The following is an 18,281-nucleotide window of genomic DNA, read 5'->3' as shown; positions in this document are numbered from 1 at the left end:
TTTTTTTATGATCCATTTGAAACTCGCTCACGTTTCATGAATTAATTCTCACTGTTAAAAAGACGTCTGTCTTCCTACAGTTGCCAGAGTGTGCTCTGAAATACACAAAATGATAGGTACATTTTCCTTTCTATATAGCGTGCTCGCTTTAATTAACAAAATTTATTTGGTGGGAGAAGATGCTGCTTTGTTTCTGACTTCCGCGAAAACTGAAGCCGAATACGACTACATTATTGGTAAGTATATTTATGCATAACAACTTTCATACATTATGGCTTTAGCATAGTTTATCATCATTGTAGTGCGCAGCTATGAAGTTATTATCATTTTTACCGTGTATTTCATATCGAGCTTGGAACCATGGGTTTATAAATAACTTTCAAAGAGCGTGTAACTATAAAATGGGCTTGCGTAGAATTCCGGTACTAAATGAGCTTCGTAGCTCATTTAGTACCGGAAATGCCCCTTGATTAGAAACAATTCCAATGAGATTAACAGGAAGAATTCATTTGCGAAGATATCAGTATGAAGAGGTCTTATTAGACGAGGCAGTGATTATGTAGTAGTATTGCACAGGATTGTTCATGATGGTTCCATTTAATAATAATTAATAAATTTTTCCTACAAATAATTAGACGTATGACAAACATTTTACATGTTTCTTTTCGTTCTTTGTGGGAAAATTTCAGGTATACAATTGAAGCAGCATATATATATATATATATATATATATATATATATATATATATATATATATATATATATATATATATATATATATATATATATATATATATATATATATATATATACACAGTATATATATATATAGACATCAAACGTAGACGTTTTTAGACATCAAACTTTTTTTGCAATTATTCGCCCTTACTGCAGCTGCCCGATCACTGTCAAGTGATATTAATGTGAAGGGGAAATGACTAGCAGCAATAGGACAATCGTGACCTGGTATGACATATATCCTTACAGAGGGAAACCGCTGTGTGCTGAGAGCATGGCGCGAAAAAAATCTCTGTTCCTCGGTTGAAACGCTGGCTACCTAGTTCATAAAAACCTCCGCAAAGAATGCCAGTACCATAGATGTTCGTAGCGATCTGAAGAGCATTGGTTTCCATGGCTACGCAGCCGCACACAGGCCTAATATCACGTGCAGTGGTGTAAAGTTGCCACCATTATATTCTTGAGCACTGAACATGCATTTTCTGGAATGATTGTGATGAATCACGCATCACCGTCAGTCCTACGGACCAGTCTGAGTTTGGATGATGCCAGGGAATGTTCCATGCGTTAATATTTGTTCCAACTCTGAAGATTAGTTGAGCAGGCTTATGGGTTTGGAACTCTTCGAGTCTGAGTTTGGAGGAGGCCAGGGGAATGTACCCGCGCGAATGTGTTGTGCCACCTGTGAAGATTGGTTGAGAAAGTATCATTGTTTCGAGTTCTTCTTCATGGTCCTGGCTGGACTCACTATTTCCAGTGAAGGAGAATCTTAATGCCACAGTCTATAATGACATTCTACACAATTCTGTACTTCCAACTTTATGGCAAGCGAGGTTCTGCAGGAATGATTTAATGAGATAGGTCTTGAAGGACTTGACTGGCCTGCACCCAACTCTGACTCAACCAACACATGTGGGATGAACTGGAACGACGATTGCAAGTCAAGCTGAATCACCCGACATCAGTGACCAATTACCACAGTTTTTGTGGTAATTGCTCACTTTATCACAGCACCTACCAAATTCTAGTGGATAGCCTTTCTAGAATTCACAGTTAAGGATTTATGGAAACACAATACACGTGTTAAAATAATTACTTTATTTAATATTAGGAAAGTAGCAATCAACGTTTCGACCTGTGTATGGAGGTCACCATCAGGAAAATACATATGTGTAAGACACGAGCTATATTCCACTGCACTATACAAAGGTAATCTAACTGATTATTAATCTTTTACCTGGCCTGACCTCTTGTGGGAAAAACTAAATTAATAATATTAAAAAAATATAAATAGATTTAAGACAAATTTTAAAAAAAACAGATAAATATAAAAATAAGTTAAAAATTAAAATTAAATAAAAAATAAATACATAAAATGTTTTTTTTTTTTAAATAAATTAAAAACAGAACTACATTAAACATTTCTTAAGATCTCTCGTGTTTAAAAATGTGAAGGACTACCTGTAACCCTTATTTTCTTCTGGGCTTATTCCGGTTGCTATAAGGGTTGCAGATGGGTCCTTCAGATTCTTGGAATGATTAATCCGTTATATTTTTTTTTCAGGTTTGGATAGTGTTTTAGCATTTCACAGGCTTCTTTGAATTTTCTCTCAAAACAGGTTTTGGTGCGGTGTAGGGACTTGGTGCTTTTCCAGTCAATTCTATGGTATGTGTTGGAGTGCGTGGTTTGATAGGCATGTTTTACCATAATGGAGGTTTTTAATATGTAGTTTGTGTTCGTCTTTTCTGATTAGGATCGTGCGTCTGTTTCCCCTATGTAGGGTAGGTTTCATGCACATTAGATTTTGTTAATCCCTGGGTCTGTGAGGTAATGAAGAGGATCTTTGGAAGAACTGAGTAAATTTCTTAATTTTGTCAGGGGTTTGAAGGTAGTCTTGATGTTGTATTTATGTAATGTTCTGTCTATTTTTTCTGAAACGTCTATAACATAGGGCAGTGGTGTTCAACCTTTTTTACTACGCGAGCTGCATTTCTACAAAAAGTTATTCGGCGATCTCCTCTCTTATATAGATCACGTTCCCCCAACCTGATATCTAATTACGCACAAATAAAAAACTAAAAAAAATACATAACTAAAAACTTTATTTGTGTATTTAAAAATTTATTTATCACTTTTAGTTATTTTAATAAAACAAATATTTAATACAACAAAAAATATTAGAATAAGATATTTATTTCTCCATTTTGGAAAACCAAAGTTAAAAAACACAACAGATTGATTACAAACTCACAAGTTACAGGAAATGCTGTTTGATTAAAAAAAAGTTAATGTGAAATTTGGCATTGTTTGTCCCTCGTAATATTTTCATAGTCAAATTGTTATGAAGAAGTGGCCAATCGCAGACAATCATCCAAATGATCATTTGTAATTTGGTTTCTTAATTGATTTTTTATGACGGTCATATTTGAAAAAGCGGATTCTAACAAGTATGTCGATCCGAAACACGACAGAATTTTTCGCGCAATAGCAGTTAATATTGGGAAATTTTCATGTGCATACTTCCAAATGACTTCACTGTTTATTGATTTTTAATGTAAACTATTCTGAATGTTTATTATCTGAAGTTCTACTTCAGCTTGGTTTATATCACATAGCCCACTATTTTTATTTGAAATTTCTGTGATGTTCAAGTTTTCTTGAAATGGATTATTGATAAAAGATACAATCATTTTAGTTTTATTAAAATCTTTAAATCTTGAATTTATTTCTTCCTCAAATAATTCTATTTCACTAAGAAATTCTTTTAAATCATAGCGAAGCATTTCTTGATTTTGTTCAAAAAGTAAGTATTGTTGAAAAGTTTTTATTGAATTTAACATGTCAATTAAATTGTTAATTTCGTACAGAAATCTACTAAAATGATAAGTGTAACAACCATCTTTTATCACTCAATTGTGGATAAATATTTCTTTTTTCATCAAGAAAAATTTTTATATCGTTAATTAATACAAGAAATCTTTCTAAAAATTTACTTCTGCTGAGCCAGCGAACATTATTGTACAACAGAAATTCCCTATCATCATCTGCATGTAATCTAAATAACCGCCGTTGCAGGGCTTTTCCTCGAACAGAATTTACAATTTTAAATATAATATCCAAAACATCTTTTGTGTTTAATCTTTTATTACAAAGTACTTGTTGGTGAATAATACAATGGTACGTTAAAAAATCTGGATGTTTGTCGTTGTTTTTACATAATGAAATGAAGGCTGATTTATTACCTATCATTGAAGGAGCACCATCAGTAGAAATAGACACAAGTGTAAAACGCAGAAGTTTGTGTTGTTTCACAAATTCATCAAATGCCGAAAAAATGTCTTCTCCCCTAGTCCTTACCAATAATGGTTTAATTTTCAAAAGTTCTTTACTTCAATAATCTTGAAATACCTTGCGAATAAATACCATTAACTGAGAACATCAGTGAAGTCGTTTGATTCGTCAAATTGTAATGAAAACGCAACACATTGATGAATGTCTGACATTAACCTGGCTGGAAACTTTTCTCTGGCAATTGGAATTCTTTCTTTCGGCAATTTGAAATCTTGTCTGCGGCCTAGAAGTAGTCTCTCTTTAGCGACGTCTCGAACCGAGAAGCTCCTTTCTCGAAGCGGGAAACTCCTCTCTCAGGCAACGTGGATCCGGGCAGTCTCTCTGACGGCGACCCTGAACCGGGTGGCCACCCACCTCTCTGACAGTAATTCTGGAACCGGGACCCTTCTTCTTACTTCAGTCCCCTTTCTTTTTTGGGGGCTCCTCTGAGACCTCTCATGAAGTTTGCAATCCCAAAGAATCGGTACGAGTCTTCATCTTAAGTTTCATGTCCGGCACGCCTTTTGTTCTCCTCCGCTTTCTTTTGATTGTAAGTTGCCGGTCATCGGAAAGTTGTTTGAACTCTTTCTGACTAACTTCGGATATGTTTACACTTAGAGTCTGCAAGCCTTTCTCATACATACAAGTTTCAATAACAATCTTTCTAATGTCGTCATGTACAACTTCGGCGACAAAAACATTGCCTTTGTTTTTAACACTCTAACGTATTCTTATTAAAGCAGTATATACAGTTAGCTTCAAAAGAGTTATTTAAAAAACATCTAATACAAACTATACCGAGACAAACAAAGTTTATTTTTTTTTACAATATTCACATGGGACTTAAACTAAGTAAAAAATCGATGTAATGTGCTTTGGAATATATAATATTTAAGCTACAATCGAGTTTTTACACTTTGCTTATAATCATATTCACTTGGCTCGCTGTTTGACTTCCACTGATCCAAATTAATTAATTTACCCGGACTTATAAGAAAATGACTGATTTGACAGTTTTTAAGAAAAATAAATAAACAATAGCAATACACTTAAAGCGAATTAAAAATAATACAAAATAATGATAAGTATTATGTTTTCAGTTTTAATTAAATTTGTAAGTAAGGAGGAATACACAAGAGATCGACTAAAAATCGCTCCAAGATCGCGATCGACGGGTTGAACACCCCTGACATAGGGTATGGCTATGTCTTCTAATCTTTTTTTTTGTTTTTAGTGGTATTTTTATGGAGGAGTTTTGAACTATTTTTTACTGTGGCCATTTTTTACAAATGTATGGTTAATGATTTCGAATTCTCGATTCAAGGTTTGTTCATTCCAGCAAATTGTTAGTGCTCTGTATTTGAATGTGCTTATGACTCCTAGTTTTGTGTTGGGTGGTGGTATGAATGTTTGTGTATAATACGGCACGTATGTGTAGATTTGTGGTAGACAGAGATGAAGAGATAGTCTCAGAGAAGATGTGTGACGAGTGTGTCTAGAAAAGGAAGAGAGTTATCTTTTTTTTCGATTTCAATGGTTAATAGGATACGTTTGTGTTGTTTGTTCAGGAATGTATTTAATGTTTCCCGGCCGTGGGGCCAAATAGCGAAAATATCGTTTGGGCTTTAGGCTGGTCGAATCTAGAGCTCGTTTCTCGAAGTCTTCCATGTAAAAGTTAGCTACTGGGGGGGGGGCGAGAGTGGTGAGCCCATGGCGTGCCTTCTTTTTGTAGGTAAAATTTGTTTTGCCACAAGAAATACGGAGTGGAGTACGTGGGCAAAGAGGACCTTGATGTCAGGAGGTAATATGTTCTGTAGGAGAATAATAATATCATTGATCGGGACATTAGAGAAACCTTAGCATACACATGTAACCACAGTAATAAGATTTTTAATAACTAAATCTCCTTCGTTAATAAGGTATCTCCTTACTGGATGTACAAATGTAAAGAAAAGAAGATGGTTTCATCTATACTTCTGTCTATCGTAAGACGACTTTTTCAGGAAACTAAATTCATAATTCTTCTACTTCATTATCCATCTCAAAAATTTTTAAATTTGGCATCATTAAATCATTAGTAACCAGAGCACACAGATTCTGCTCCTCCGAAGGTTCTTTAAATCATGAATTGAAAATAATCAAAAATACAGCCATACAAAATGGATACAATCCAAAAACAACGCAAAAAATCATCAGTCATTCCCCCACACATCAACATAGACAAGAACAAATCCGTAGGATTCACATACCATATGTCAAAGGTATTTCCGAACGTCTTTGAAAAAATTATGAAGAAATATAAATTGACTGCTACCTACAAACCAATCAACCAAATCCACAATTGGTTACCTACTCCTAAAGACAAACTGTCACTTATTATGCTAACTGGTGTACGAGGTCCCATGTTCCTGTGAATTGTCCTACTATAGACAGACAGGTAGATCCATTAACAAATGCATTTCGGAACATCAAGACCAAATCCGTCTCATCAAACTGCAGAAATCTGGCCTCGCACAACACGGAATGGAAAATCCAAACTATGGGATCCATTGGAAGAAAACCAACTTCTGCACATAGATCTTCATATAAACATGAACGTTTATATAAAGAAAGTGCTGAAGCCCTACGTCACAGACAATTTGAACCGTAATGACGTTCTTACTATCCCTAAAGTCTGGGAAATTGTCATCCTAAATTGTTTAAAATAATTCTATATGTTATCTCATTTTAATGTAATCTTTTTTTTCAGATATATATTAATTTAATTCTATAACACGCTACGGCACGCATAGAGGGATTCCATTGTAAGCATGCGCCCTAACTGTAAGCAATTCCTAGTATTGTTTGAATTAACTGTACTGAATATGTCCTATGATACTTAGAACGAAATATTTACTTATTAAAAATCTTATTACTGTGGTTATGTGTATATTAGCATGAATGCCGCACAGATTTCATTACACAACAATTAGTGAAAGGGGCAGTTATGTGAAAGCTGACTAATAAATCTTGGTCATAGAGTGTGATGTTTTTAATTTTGTTTATAAAATGTGTTTTTTATGTAGGAGGGGAACGACCTACCAACTCCTTGAAGGTGACCGCTAATTTCTTGGTTCAGTGGTAATTAGGGCTTTCGATTCCTACAACTTTCGGACGTAGTGAAATGTTTGTTTTGTGTATTTTCGGCAGGCCAAATTCTCGGAGTATGGGCATAATGAGGTATTCATTTTCTGGTTGTTTCTTCTGGCCATAATCACGGATTTGATTAATTATGTTATTTTCTTTTTGATGCGTTTTGCGGGGTTGTAGTTCATTTGCTACTTGTTGTGGTCGGATACCAAATGGTTCATTTTTTTCTAAGTAAGCTGTCCTATTTCAATATGATAGATTTCATTTATCATATTGAAATCATATTTGTTAGCTGACGTTGGTGCAATGGAGTAGTTCAGACCTTTTTTCCGGAAGGGAGAGTTCTCCTTGGTTAAGGTTGTGGCTCTGTTTGTCGATAACTTGGCCGTTGTCTGTTGGTGGTTGGTTGCTCCTGACTTCGCTTGTGGGTGATTGGTTGCTCTTTGTATTGCTGGTTTGTAATTGGCTGTTCCTCCGTATTTAGCGTCCCGATTGTTTGTTGCTTTCTTGTTGTTTTAATGCTTCTGGAATAATCCTACCAATCTGTGTTGGGAGATTACGTTTATTAACATTCGATCAGAGCCATTTTCATTTGTCCACAGTTTCAACATATTCACATAGTTTTGCAATCTTTGTAGTATGTCTAGGATAAAATTTCACCTAATGTCATTAAAGTAAAGATTCAATGACTGAGATTACCATAACCAACCCCGATATCGTCATAATTATTCAACATCCTTCTCTAACCTACTCTGTTAAAAGTCGTAGAAAAGTTCAATAATATCGTGGCATCCACTTCTCTTGTCTTTTTGAAATGCAAAATTGTTGTTATTGTTATTATTATTATATAACACCTCCAGGGAGTCCAAAGACTCGTCGAGGGAGGGAACCTGCTCTACAGCTCTCCGTCTCTACCACCCCACTAACCCCGACTACCTTCATCATCTACACCAGCGCCATCTGGTATGGACTCCGGTATAATCAGTGTGAAACATTGTTGCAAGGAGTGACCACATTCCTTATTGAGGCATTGCAATAATCTCATTTTGACCTGTTTGTGTAGCTCAGTGGATGTGGCGTTTGCATACCACGGCCTTTGGCCGAACGAAGGAAGACTTGGTTTCGAGTCTAGTCGGCGATTAGAGGAAATTTTTCTAAGCCTTTTTTCGACCGGTTCCCGAGTTAGTCGAGCTCTGGCACGGGCAAGCGGGTTTTTCCTCCAGGAAACTCGGGTTTTTCGTCCCGTAAACTCGACCGTAGAACCCACATTATTTCAGACATTAAATATATTGTGTTAGGGTTAGGGACCACGAGATGGCGGCACATTTGAGCCGTCTCTCTTCACTGTGTACCTCTTAATTAGTGATAGCCTTGGGCCATCTATCTCTGATTGGTACCAGTGGAGATTGAACTACCCATTCAGTCTCCAAAAGTTAGATAGGGCTAAATGGCCTCGCCTACTCCCCGTATACGGGAATAAAAAAGCGTTAGCTGATTTTTTATTTTTTTTTATTTGACTCCTGTCTTCAGAGACAAACATCCATGCCCACGGAGGATTCGAACCCGCAGCCTTTTGGCTGGAGAGCGGATATGTTAACCACTCGGCCAACCAGGCCGGTTATAAAATGTAAGTTATCCAAACTAACAATTCCACAGTAAATCCTAGCTGTTCATTACAAAATATGGATTCTTTCAAAACATTTTCTATGGAAACTCTCATCAAATTTTCCACCATTTCACCTATATTCTGGACGCACTGATAGGTAGTTAGATAGATAGATCATTTTCTGAAATGGGATTATCTTCTTGGGTGGACGCATAGACCAGTGTGTGTGTGTGTGTGTGTGTGTGCGCGTGTGGGTTGTCTGGGATAACAACGGATGCTGCAAATTATAGAAATTGCATCCTGAACCAGTACGTTCACCAGTATGCGGGTGCCACAAAGGAGATACTTATTCTACAAGAAGATGAAATTCGTTCTTATTGTGCGTAGAATTTGTTATAAAGCTTTTGAACCAATGCAATACAAGAAGAGACTATCATACGTATGGACTGGCCAGCCAGGTTTCCTGAACATAATGCTATTGAACATGTCTGGGATGTCCTAGCGAGACTGATTACTGTTCTTTCAATCCTCTTCCCCCATACCTTGAGGGACTTAGGAGAACTTGAAGGAGCAATGTTACCACCCGAGTTTCTGGACTTCGGTATAATCAGTGTGAAACACCGTTGCGAGGAGTGACCACATTCTTTATTGAAGCATTGTGATAATCTCATTTTGACTTGTTTTTGATTCTTGTCTTCATTTGCTTATTTGTTACTGAAATAAACTTACTAAAATTAGTTTACTGAAATAAACTATTTATTTAGAGCTTTTACGAGTTTTTTACATCTCATCATAGTGCTCTTCACTGAACTACATAAAAATTCATCACACCTGGTTTTTGAGTTATCGCGATTTTTCTCTTTGCTCCTTAATTTATGGAAACCAGTGTACTTACTTCCATTCAACCTGATTACACGAGAGAGAGAGAGAGAGAGAGAGAGAGAGAGAGAGAGAGATTTCACGAAATCCAACAGTCCTGGTTGAAGTGGACATTTGTACAATACACTTCCAATTAGTAGTAGAGATTTCTTGCCGATTGCTATCGCACTTCTAATTATCAACTTTATATTATGAGTGCGCGATGTTCATGTGATGCCATCTAGTGGTTACATGAGGAAATACGTGATGAGAACTCTTTGTTTATATTTTCCTTTCCTTGCTAATGATAAGTTTCACGTGACGTGATTTTATGTTATTTTCTTGAAGCATGTTCATAGTGAGGATTTTTAATGACTACATGAAAATATTAATACGTGCAATGGCTTTTTCGATTTTATTTCAGGAAACGAGCGATTGAGTGAAAGAGAGTCAGAGAAGATATTTGTGTTTAAACTCTTTATTAAAATAATAATCTTATATAGAGAATTGATCTGGAAATAATCAAATAGGCTTATTTTTCCATTTTTCTACTCTGCGTATGTTTTTATGTGGGAAATTTTCTTCGGTACATTCTATGGATCACTTAAGTGATGATTAATTTCCGATAGCAATTCATTTGAATAGATAAAAAAAACCAGCGGGCATTGCATTCATTTGAGAATTGTGTGGTGATGTTGTCTCCCAGCTTACTCAGCAGTTCATCTCTTTTATTCCAATATTCGATGGAAAATGTCAAGATGATGATGTTCTTTGAACATAAAACTCTCTACCCTTTGAATGAAGGCTCCAAGCAGATGGTTAGCTGCTTCTTTCCATGAAGAATTTATGTTGTGTTATAGTAAATATTTGACGCATAAGATGTAGATCACTGCTCTGGCTGGGATAAAGAATTAGCTGCAGATTTTGTAGTTGATTGGTTCTTGTGCATTAATGTGGTTGAATTCATTATTCGAGTGGAAACAGTCGCCACTTGTGATATATTCAGTTTGCCGATATGAATGGATCACATTAAAAAATACAAGCCATTCGTAGTAAATGTATACAAGGGTTCAAGTTTTCCTGGTTTGAACACAGAAGCGCCAAAGAGACTTGACTGAACTTTAGGAACAAAGTACTATAAAACTGTATATAAAAGATTTCCAATGAGTTTTCTCCCCAGTGAAAGTATAAGGATCAAAATCCCTCTTCATGTATATTCTCAGGTCACTCATTCTACATACAGATTTCATTGTGTTTATCCGTTATGTCTGATTCTAAAATTCCAGGGTTTCGAATGATTTAGGAAAGTGTCACGTGAAGCTCAGAGAGAGAGAGAGAGAGAGAGAGAGAGTGCCTTCCAAGATTCTCATAGACAGCTCCATGCACGAAAGAAGATCCGATTCTCACTGATGATGACGTTTCTTACCGTGGCGTTGTCGAAGTGCAGTTTCATAATAGATCATAAAAAGCGAAGCTTTTTCCGTTGTGTGTTGCAGGTATATTTTTTGAAGAGCACCTCTGTAAAAACTTGTAAGATTTATTTGACTCACAAACTGTTGATATTCTTAAAGTGTGTGTGTGTGTGTGTGTGTGTGTGTGTGTGTGTGTGTGTGTGTGTGTGTGTGTGTGTGTGTGTGTGTGTGTGTGTGTGTGTGTGTGTGTGTGTGTGTGTGTGTGTGTGAGAGAGAGAGAGAGAGAGAGGAAATTAGGTTCTTTATGAATACGAATAAGAACAGAATCCTTTAGTTTATTGTGTTGTGACGGAAATTAGGAATCCCAGTTCTATTTCTTTCGTCTTACATGTCCTGAATTGGTTGCAGAATTGGGGGATATGGAGATCGTGTACTAAAATTTGTTACAAATGCAAACTGGACATTAGGTACAATTATGAAAGCCATTAAAATATTCCTATTCTTAGTCAAACTACGGTAGATGCATATTTAAGTTTCTGAGTTTATTTCATACATATATAGTTCCATTTTTGAGAAGTATGGCTAGCCTTCGATGTGCAGTGCGATCTTTGAGATGGTCGTATTGAGAACCGTTTTCATATTTAAATTAACGACATAGTTGGTTATAAAATGCGAGTCAAGCTCTGGTAGCTCTTCATCGCTACCAGAGACGTTTCCAAAAAATTCTTACTTAAAAATAAGGTTTGTATAACCTTGTTAACAAATTTGCATCTAGATGATCAACATATTCGACTTATTCACTTGAACTAATTCAATGACAGCCAATTGAGGACATATATATCTTACTCATAACTAGCTACACTGCGCAGCCAAGTCAACCCCATCTTTCAGGTATGATCTCTTTCCACAAACCGGTATGTGAGAGCAAAGGAGTATTGATGATTTATAAGTATGCCCTCTCCACCTTACAGGATAAAACTATTTAAGTGATGAAAAATTCTCTTTTTTTCCCAGTGAAACACGACTTTTTTACTTGCTGAAAAGACCGAGGATAAAATTTAACCTGTAATATTTGAGATTCTTTACAAAACTGTGTGAAAGCGATATATAAAATAGCTAGGGTTGTTTCTTCTCCAGAAAACTCTGGTTTATCATTCCGCATTAACTAAATTTCCATAAAACAAATTTACTGGACCGTGATAGGCTATCGAGCTGTTACGAGTGAAGGGGAAGAAACGAAATTTTAATTTCGGAAAAAGTCTTTATGAAATGTGAGTTTTTTGTGCGTAATAATATAATTTAGCATAAGAAAAAATAAAGCTATTTTATATTTTTCTTTTTTACATAGTTGGTGCTGGATCAGCAGGTGCTACTTTAGCCAACAGACTGTCTGAGGATCCATCGACTACTGTATTGTTGTTAGAAGCAGGAGGATTTTCGAAGCCGACGAGCGAAATTCCGTTATTTGCAAACCAGCAGCAACTCACTTACAACGATTGGCAATATCAAACGATTCCTCAGAATTACTCTTGTTTCGGGCTAAAAGACAGGGTAAAGATTTCATATCATTACAAAAAATAAACAATGAGTGAAACTTCATGGGTCAGGGATGTTCAAATGTTCAAATGTTTCACTTTCAGAGCATATTAGTGCCCCATTAGTGACTGTTGCCGCTGTATTAAAACGGACTCTATCTGGATGGACTAGTTTTTCGAAAGGAAATCAATCAGCCTGGATTTGGTTATTGCATACAGTGAAGAAGTTTTCAGTGCTACAAAGTGGGATCATAATTTTGTTTGAGATTTCCTAATCTTGAATTCTTTGGAGGGAAGTAGGCTGTATGCAATCCTTCCACTAAGGATACACGAGTTTATCTGTGGATGGAAATAAAACGATATCTCGTCACCTGTTACGATTCTCTTGATAAGTGAGTACCCACCTCTTCATGCTATGAAATCAAATGTTCCAAGGTCAGATCAAACACTTCCAAACCTCATTTTGTTTACTCTGCCCACACTTCAAGATAACTACTGTCCACAGAACTCTCTCTTGAAAAAGTACTTTGAGATGACACAGTTTTTTTGTGTAAGCAATGCTTTTGCACTACGTCACAATGTTGTCACTTAGCTATTAAACAATTCCAATACTTAAGCTTCATACCTCTGAATGTGATTACGCCAGCCCGTTTTTATTGGATCGATCATTATAATTTAACTGTGCCTTAGTTTACAAGTACGACTATGCATGTTTAATTATTATGAAACCATAAGCATGATATCACCGGACAACTTGCAGATGACGTAGAGGCACAACATACCTTTGTGAAGTGCTGCACAATTTTTGACCAGGTAGGTTCATTGTAGGTTTCTCTTCAGGCTTCAACTCTCTCAAGACAAAGACAACGCAATCTGTCAATGTCAATGAGAATGGAATCACTTGAAGCCACTTTCCATTTTAAACAGCTTTATGCTCTTTTGTTGTTATGAGGAGTCCTCTTTTCATTTTTTCTGTGTCCAAAGTATGAAAGTAGTATGAAACATTTTTGGCCTAACAATAAAAAAACGAATTTATAATTTCAAAATTATTTTTATTTTTCAACATAATCTCCCTTAAGAATAATTCATTTATTCCAGCGATGCTACAGCTCCATTATCCCATCCCTGTAGTGGTTCTCAATAAAATCTGAGGGCAAAGGGATCAAATCTGTGGAATAGGGTGGATGTCCCAACAATTTATAGTGCAGATCCCTTAATTTTCCCATTGCCACAACACCTTTGTGGGCAGGTGCACTGTCCTGATTAAAGATGATTTTTTTCTTCTGCAAACAGGATATTTTCTCACGAATTTTTTCGTCTAGTCTGGTTAAAAGATCGGAATAATATTCCCCGGTTATTGTTTTATCCTTTTTAAGATAATAAAAATAATGCCTTTAGCATCCCAAAACACCGATGCCATGACTTTCCTGCTGATGGAACCGACTTTGTTTTTTTGCCACTGAACAACCGACTTCTGTCCACTGTTTTGACTGCTGTTTGGATTCTGGTGTGTAATGGTGAATCCAAGTCTCCTCTATAGTAATAAATCGAAGCACAAAATCAGTTTTATTCTTGTTAAAACGCTCCAAGCACATTTCAGAGATTTTCATGCGAGTGCGTTTTTGATCTCCTGTGAGCAAGCGCGGCACCCATCTCATCTTGCGGAAAGCTTTTTCATTTACAATTCTTCATGCAGATTATATCCTACACGCTCTTTTATAATGCCTATAGTCTGAGCAATTTCAGCATTGAATGACTTGCCGGTCATCCAATATCATATCGTGCACTTGATCAATGATTTCTGGTATTGGTACACTTTTTGGACGTCCTTCACGTGGATCATATCGAAGGCTTGTACGGCCACATTTAAACTCGGCAGCCCATTTCTTAATTGTCGAAAACGAATGAGAAGGGTGCCCATAAACTTTCATGAACTTCGAATGAATTTCTTTTGGCGTTAAACCCTCTTTTACAAAAAAAATTGTATAACCGCACGATACTCATTTTATCCATTTCAAGGAATACAGACAACACTTTTGCTTCAGACAGCTGCATAAAATAAACTACTTTATAGAATGACTTGCAAGTTCACGTGAATGCTTGCGACAGATGTACCAACTTAGAAAAAAAAAATATTACCGATAGTTTTGCAATTGGTGTCTAAGCCGAGAACGTTTCAGACCACCCTCGTATTTCAGCTTTTTTTTCTCTCAATATTAAATTATGTCAATATTAAATAATTAAAGTGCTTCACAACCCTTTCAGTGTTTGAGATTCTCAACTGTCTATTGTAACACCACATTACAGATGCATCTTTTTTTTATCGACTTTTTTTATAGGTTCAACGTTTTATATGCATAAGTTGAAAAAATAACTCCATTCAGAATATCCAGCTTTGTGTCTATAGTGATGGATCTGTCACTACAAACTTTAGACAAGAGTCTGACTATTGCCTGCGCCATTCTTATTCTACTTCGGATGTCTTCTTTACAGCTATTGTTTATATCAGTATTATATCTCAGGATTGCTGACTTTCTATATTTCTCCATTAAGGTAAATATGTTTCCCAGTACCTCCTTTCTGTATAATTCTTTCAGAGATCATAACCTTTGTCTTTTAGGGGTTGAGTATAAGTCGTGCGTTCTTACTGATCTCGGTAATTTTGTCAAGAAATGGTCTTGCTTTTTCTCTGTGATAAGACGATGATACAGTACACCTCTCTGAACTTGAGTACCATGATGTAAAGATGAGTATAATATCATTAGTGTATCTAAGACTGTTGATTACCTGTTACCCACTCCTTTCCTGTGTTCAACTGATGCAATGGTTAAACGCATGTGCTCAGCTTAGATACTGAACAGGTGAGGAGAAAATAGGCATCTTCCCAAAGTACCGATCTACTTGGAGACATTTAGTTAATCCAACACCTGGTGTTATCATGGCTGCTTTCTAATTGTAAAATTTACCTAACTACTTATTAATTTCATATACATATGTAGAGCTCACCTCTAAGGTAATCATATGTTTTCTGTACTGCTCATTCCGATTAACAGTAATCTGTTGGAGATTGTAATCTACTTCTCGAGCAGGTTTCTCTGACTAAGCTTTGAACGCGGTTTTTATTATTCTGCACTATAGTCGATACAGCATACAAGTTTTGATCCATTTGCTAATTTTAATTTTCAGTGTTCGAATAAACCGTTCAGCGATTGCGACGTTCCTTTCACTTCTGGTTGTATAGAAATGAACAATTTTACTGTTTAAAAATACACACGGAGTTTTCTGTTGTTAAATTTCTTACCTTGATCACTGTTTACATAGCTAATGATATTACCTCCTTTAAAAATAGATTTAAAAGCTCTTAAAACCCGGATTGCTGATTTATTTTTTAAAGGACGCAAGTGAGGAAGAATCGTGATATGCCAAATTATGCTTTATAGTTTTTGTCTCATAATTGGTGAAATAATAATTAAAATAGCTGATGTAATGGGCTTATCACCCAATTACAAGTGTGGACGGACCTCCTATCAGCTGTGAGTTCTTCTGTATATAAAAACAAATTCGTACATATTTGTTTCTTTCCAGTCGGCTAAAATGATAAATAAGATATCTAAAAGAATTTAATAACAATAAATTCATCTGAAATAAATTCCGAAAACTGTACTGTACCAAAAGAATATGAATGACCGTGAACACTTTACATGTTTGTTAATGTTCTTTTGAACATCAGCCCGCCAAACGTGAAAAACTTCACGATTACGTCACTACCCACAGAACCAGAAGACAAAGGAGGTGTATTATAATACCCATACAATAAAATTAGAAAACATATCTGATCTTGAATGAAAAACATCACCAGGTTTGGGGAAAGAAAATCTGATTGGCTAAGCAAAGAGTAAAAGAAGACATCAAACAATCATTATATAAATCAAGTGGTTATTAAATCCAGCATTACATGTATTTCAGAGCCGAATGTAGAATCTATGAAAGTTTCGTAAAAAAAGTTGACAAGAGAGATTACGGGAATATACTCGCCGGCATTCACGAGTTGCCCTAGTGTGGACCAGACAGAAGATTGTCTAAGTGTCCACATATTCGCCTTTTATTGGTACATTTTGATAAAGTTTCACTGGCGTGACAGCTGTTTCGAACTGGTTGGTTCTCCTCAGAGACCAGTTTAAGTAAAAACACTTCTCTAAAAATTAGGCGATCCACCAAACCACTCCCTACGAGTGACCGAAAGATCGTCTGACACAGCATTAGTTCCACTCAATGGCAGGCTCACCCTACCACTGAGCAGAACCGCTCGCTCATATTCCAGGGGAAAAAGCATTCACCGACACTGCCCCGATAGAGGCCACGCTGGAAAACACCAATCTTTGGAGACTCAAATTGCTCTCTTAAGGCAAAACCTCTCGAAATCACATTCCCCCTCAACGAGAGCCAGGCCCTGAAGAAACCATAAGGGAGCAAAAACTTTCTTTCAGTACTAAGGAACTTGAAGTGTCGGGGAAGTGTATTGTTCTAAGCGAACTCTCAGTCGGTGCGTAAAGTATTTACTAAAATAAAGAGACGAAAGGCTTCATTTCGGCGATGCAAATTTATATAAATCAAGTGGATATGCAATCCAGCATTATTTCAAACCCCATTGTCGAAACTACGAAAGTTTCGTAAAATAAAAGTCTGGATAGTCTAAAACTATGGAGCTCTGATTCCATAGTGTAATGAAAGACATGCAAAAACCACACATCCGCCCAAAATGTAACCTCAAATTTAACCTCAGGCTTTTTTACTTTTTTTCTGGAATTTTCCTACTGACCTCAGATTGATTAGTTGAGAAATCACTACTACGTGCTCTACAAGCAGTGCAGAATTCATTCAGAGAGATGACGCTCACCAATGAGTCACCACATTTGTCCACATATCTTGGTGAAGGTGAATCCTTAGATGTGGGCTTTTTTTCGTGCAACCTTTTGTGTATTTTTTTCAACAGGTACAGTAATATTTCCCCCTCCCCTCCCCTCCCCTCCCCTTCCCTCACCGAACTAACATTACCTGGCTCTCCTCACACTCTCAGGGAGGGGTGATAAATTTCGTCCGGACTATATCACCCTATCTTCTGACATCCTTAAATGGTGATAAGATTAAAATGCCATGCTCCGAAATAAGTATATATGCAAAACGAAAACAATTACTTCATGCACACTCTGTTAAGTCGGCTTAAGTAAGCCAATGTTCAGGATAAATCCTGAACATTGGTTTGTTGTCAGCAGGTTCTATTTCAATCCACTTGACGTAAAGAGAATATGGATCTTTGTGATCAATATTAGTGATCTCTTTCAGTTTCCTGCAATGTTTTGATAACACCGCACTAATTAGTGTATTTTTTGTTTAATCTGCAGCGCAGTAGATGGCCAAGAGGTAAAGCAATTGGAGGATCCAGCACAATCAACGATATGCTTTACGTAAGAGGAAACAAACGAGATTATGACAACTGGGTTTGCATGCACGCTTATGGATGGAGTTGGAAAGAAGTATTTCCATATTTTTTAAAATCTGAAGACAACAATGATATTAAATATCTCTTTAATGGTAAGTTGTTTCATTTAGTGAATTACTAACATGAATAACAATGATGTATTTGAAGTACGTGTTTGTATGTGATCCTAGTT

General features: G+C 36.3%; 1 protein-coding gene across 1 annotated transcript in view; it reads left to right on the top strand.

Moving 5' to 3' along the window:
- Window positions 1-18,281, top strand: part of LOC150099039 (glucose dehydrogenase [FAD, quinone]-like) — a 67,889-nt gene that overhangs the window by 26,231 nt on the left and 23,377 nt on the right. Inside the window, exons 3-4 of the mRNA XM_090405798.1 lie at window positions 12,395-12,625; window positions 18,012-18,201. Coding sequence (XP_090261924.1) covers window positions 12,395-12,625; window positions 18,012-18,201 — 421 coding nt within the window. The remainder of the gene's footprint in view (window positions 1-12,394; window positions 12,626-18,011; window positions 18,202-18,281) is intronic.

The sequence above is a fragment of the Typopeltis vanoorti genome, chromosome 15 (genome assembly GCF_054136105.1).
Source record: "Typopeltis vanoorti isolate ZY-2024b chromosome 15, IOZ_Tvanoo_1.0, whole genome shotgun sequence".
Classification (NCBI taxonomy): domain Eukaryota; kingdom Metazoa; phylum Arthropoda; class Arachnida; order Uropygi; family Thelyphonidae; genus Typopeltis; species Typopeltis vanoorti.
Note: the sequence above shows the minus strand (reverse complement) of the source record. Positions and strands in the feature narration are given on the sequence as shown.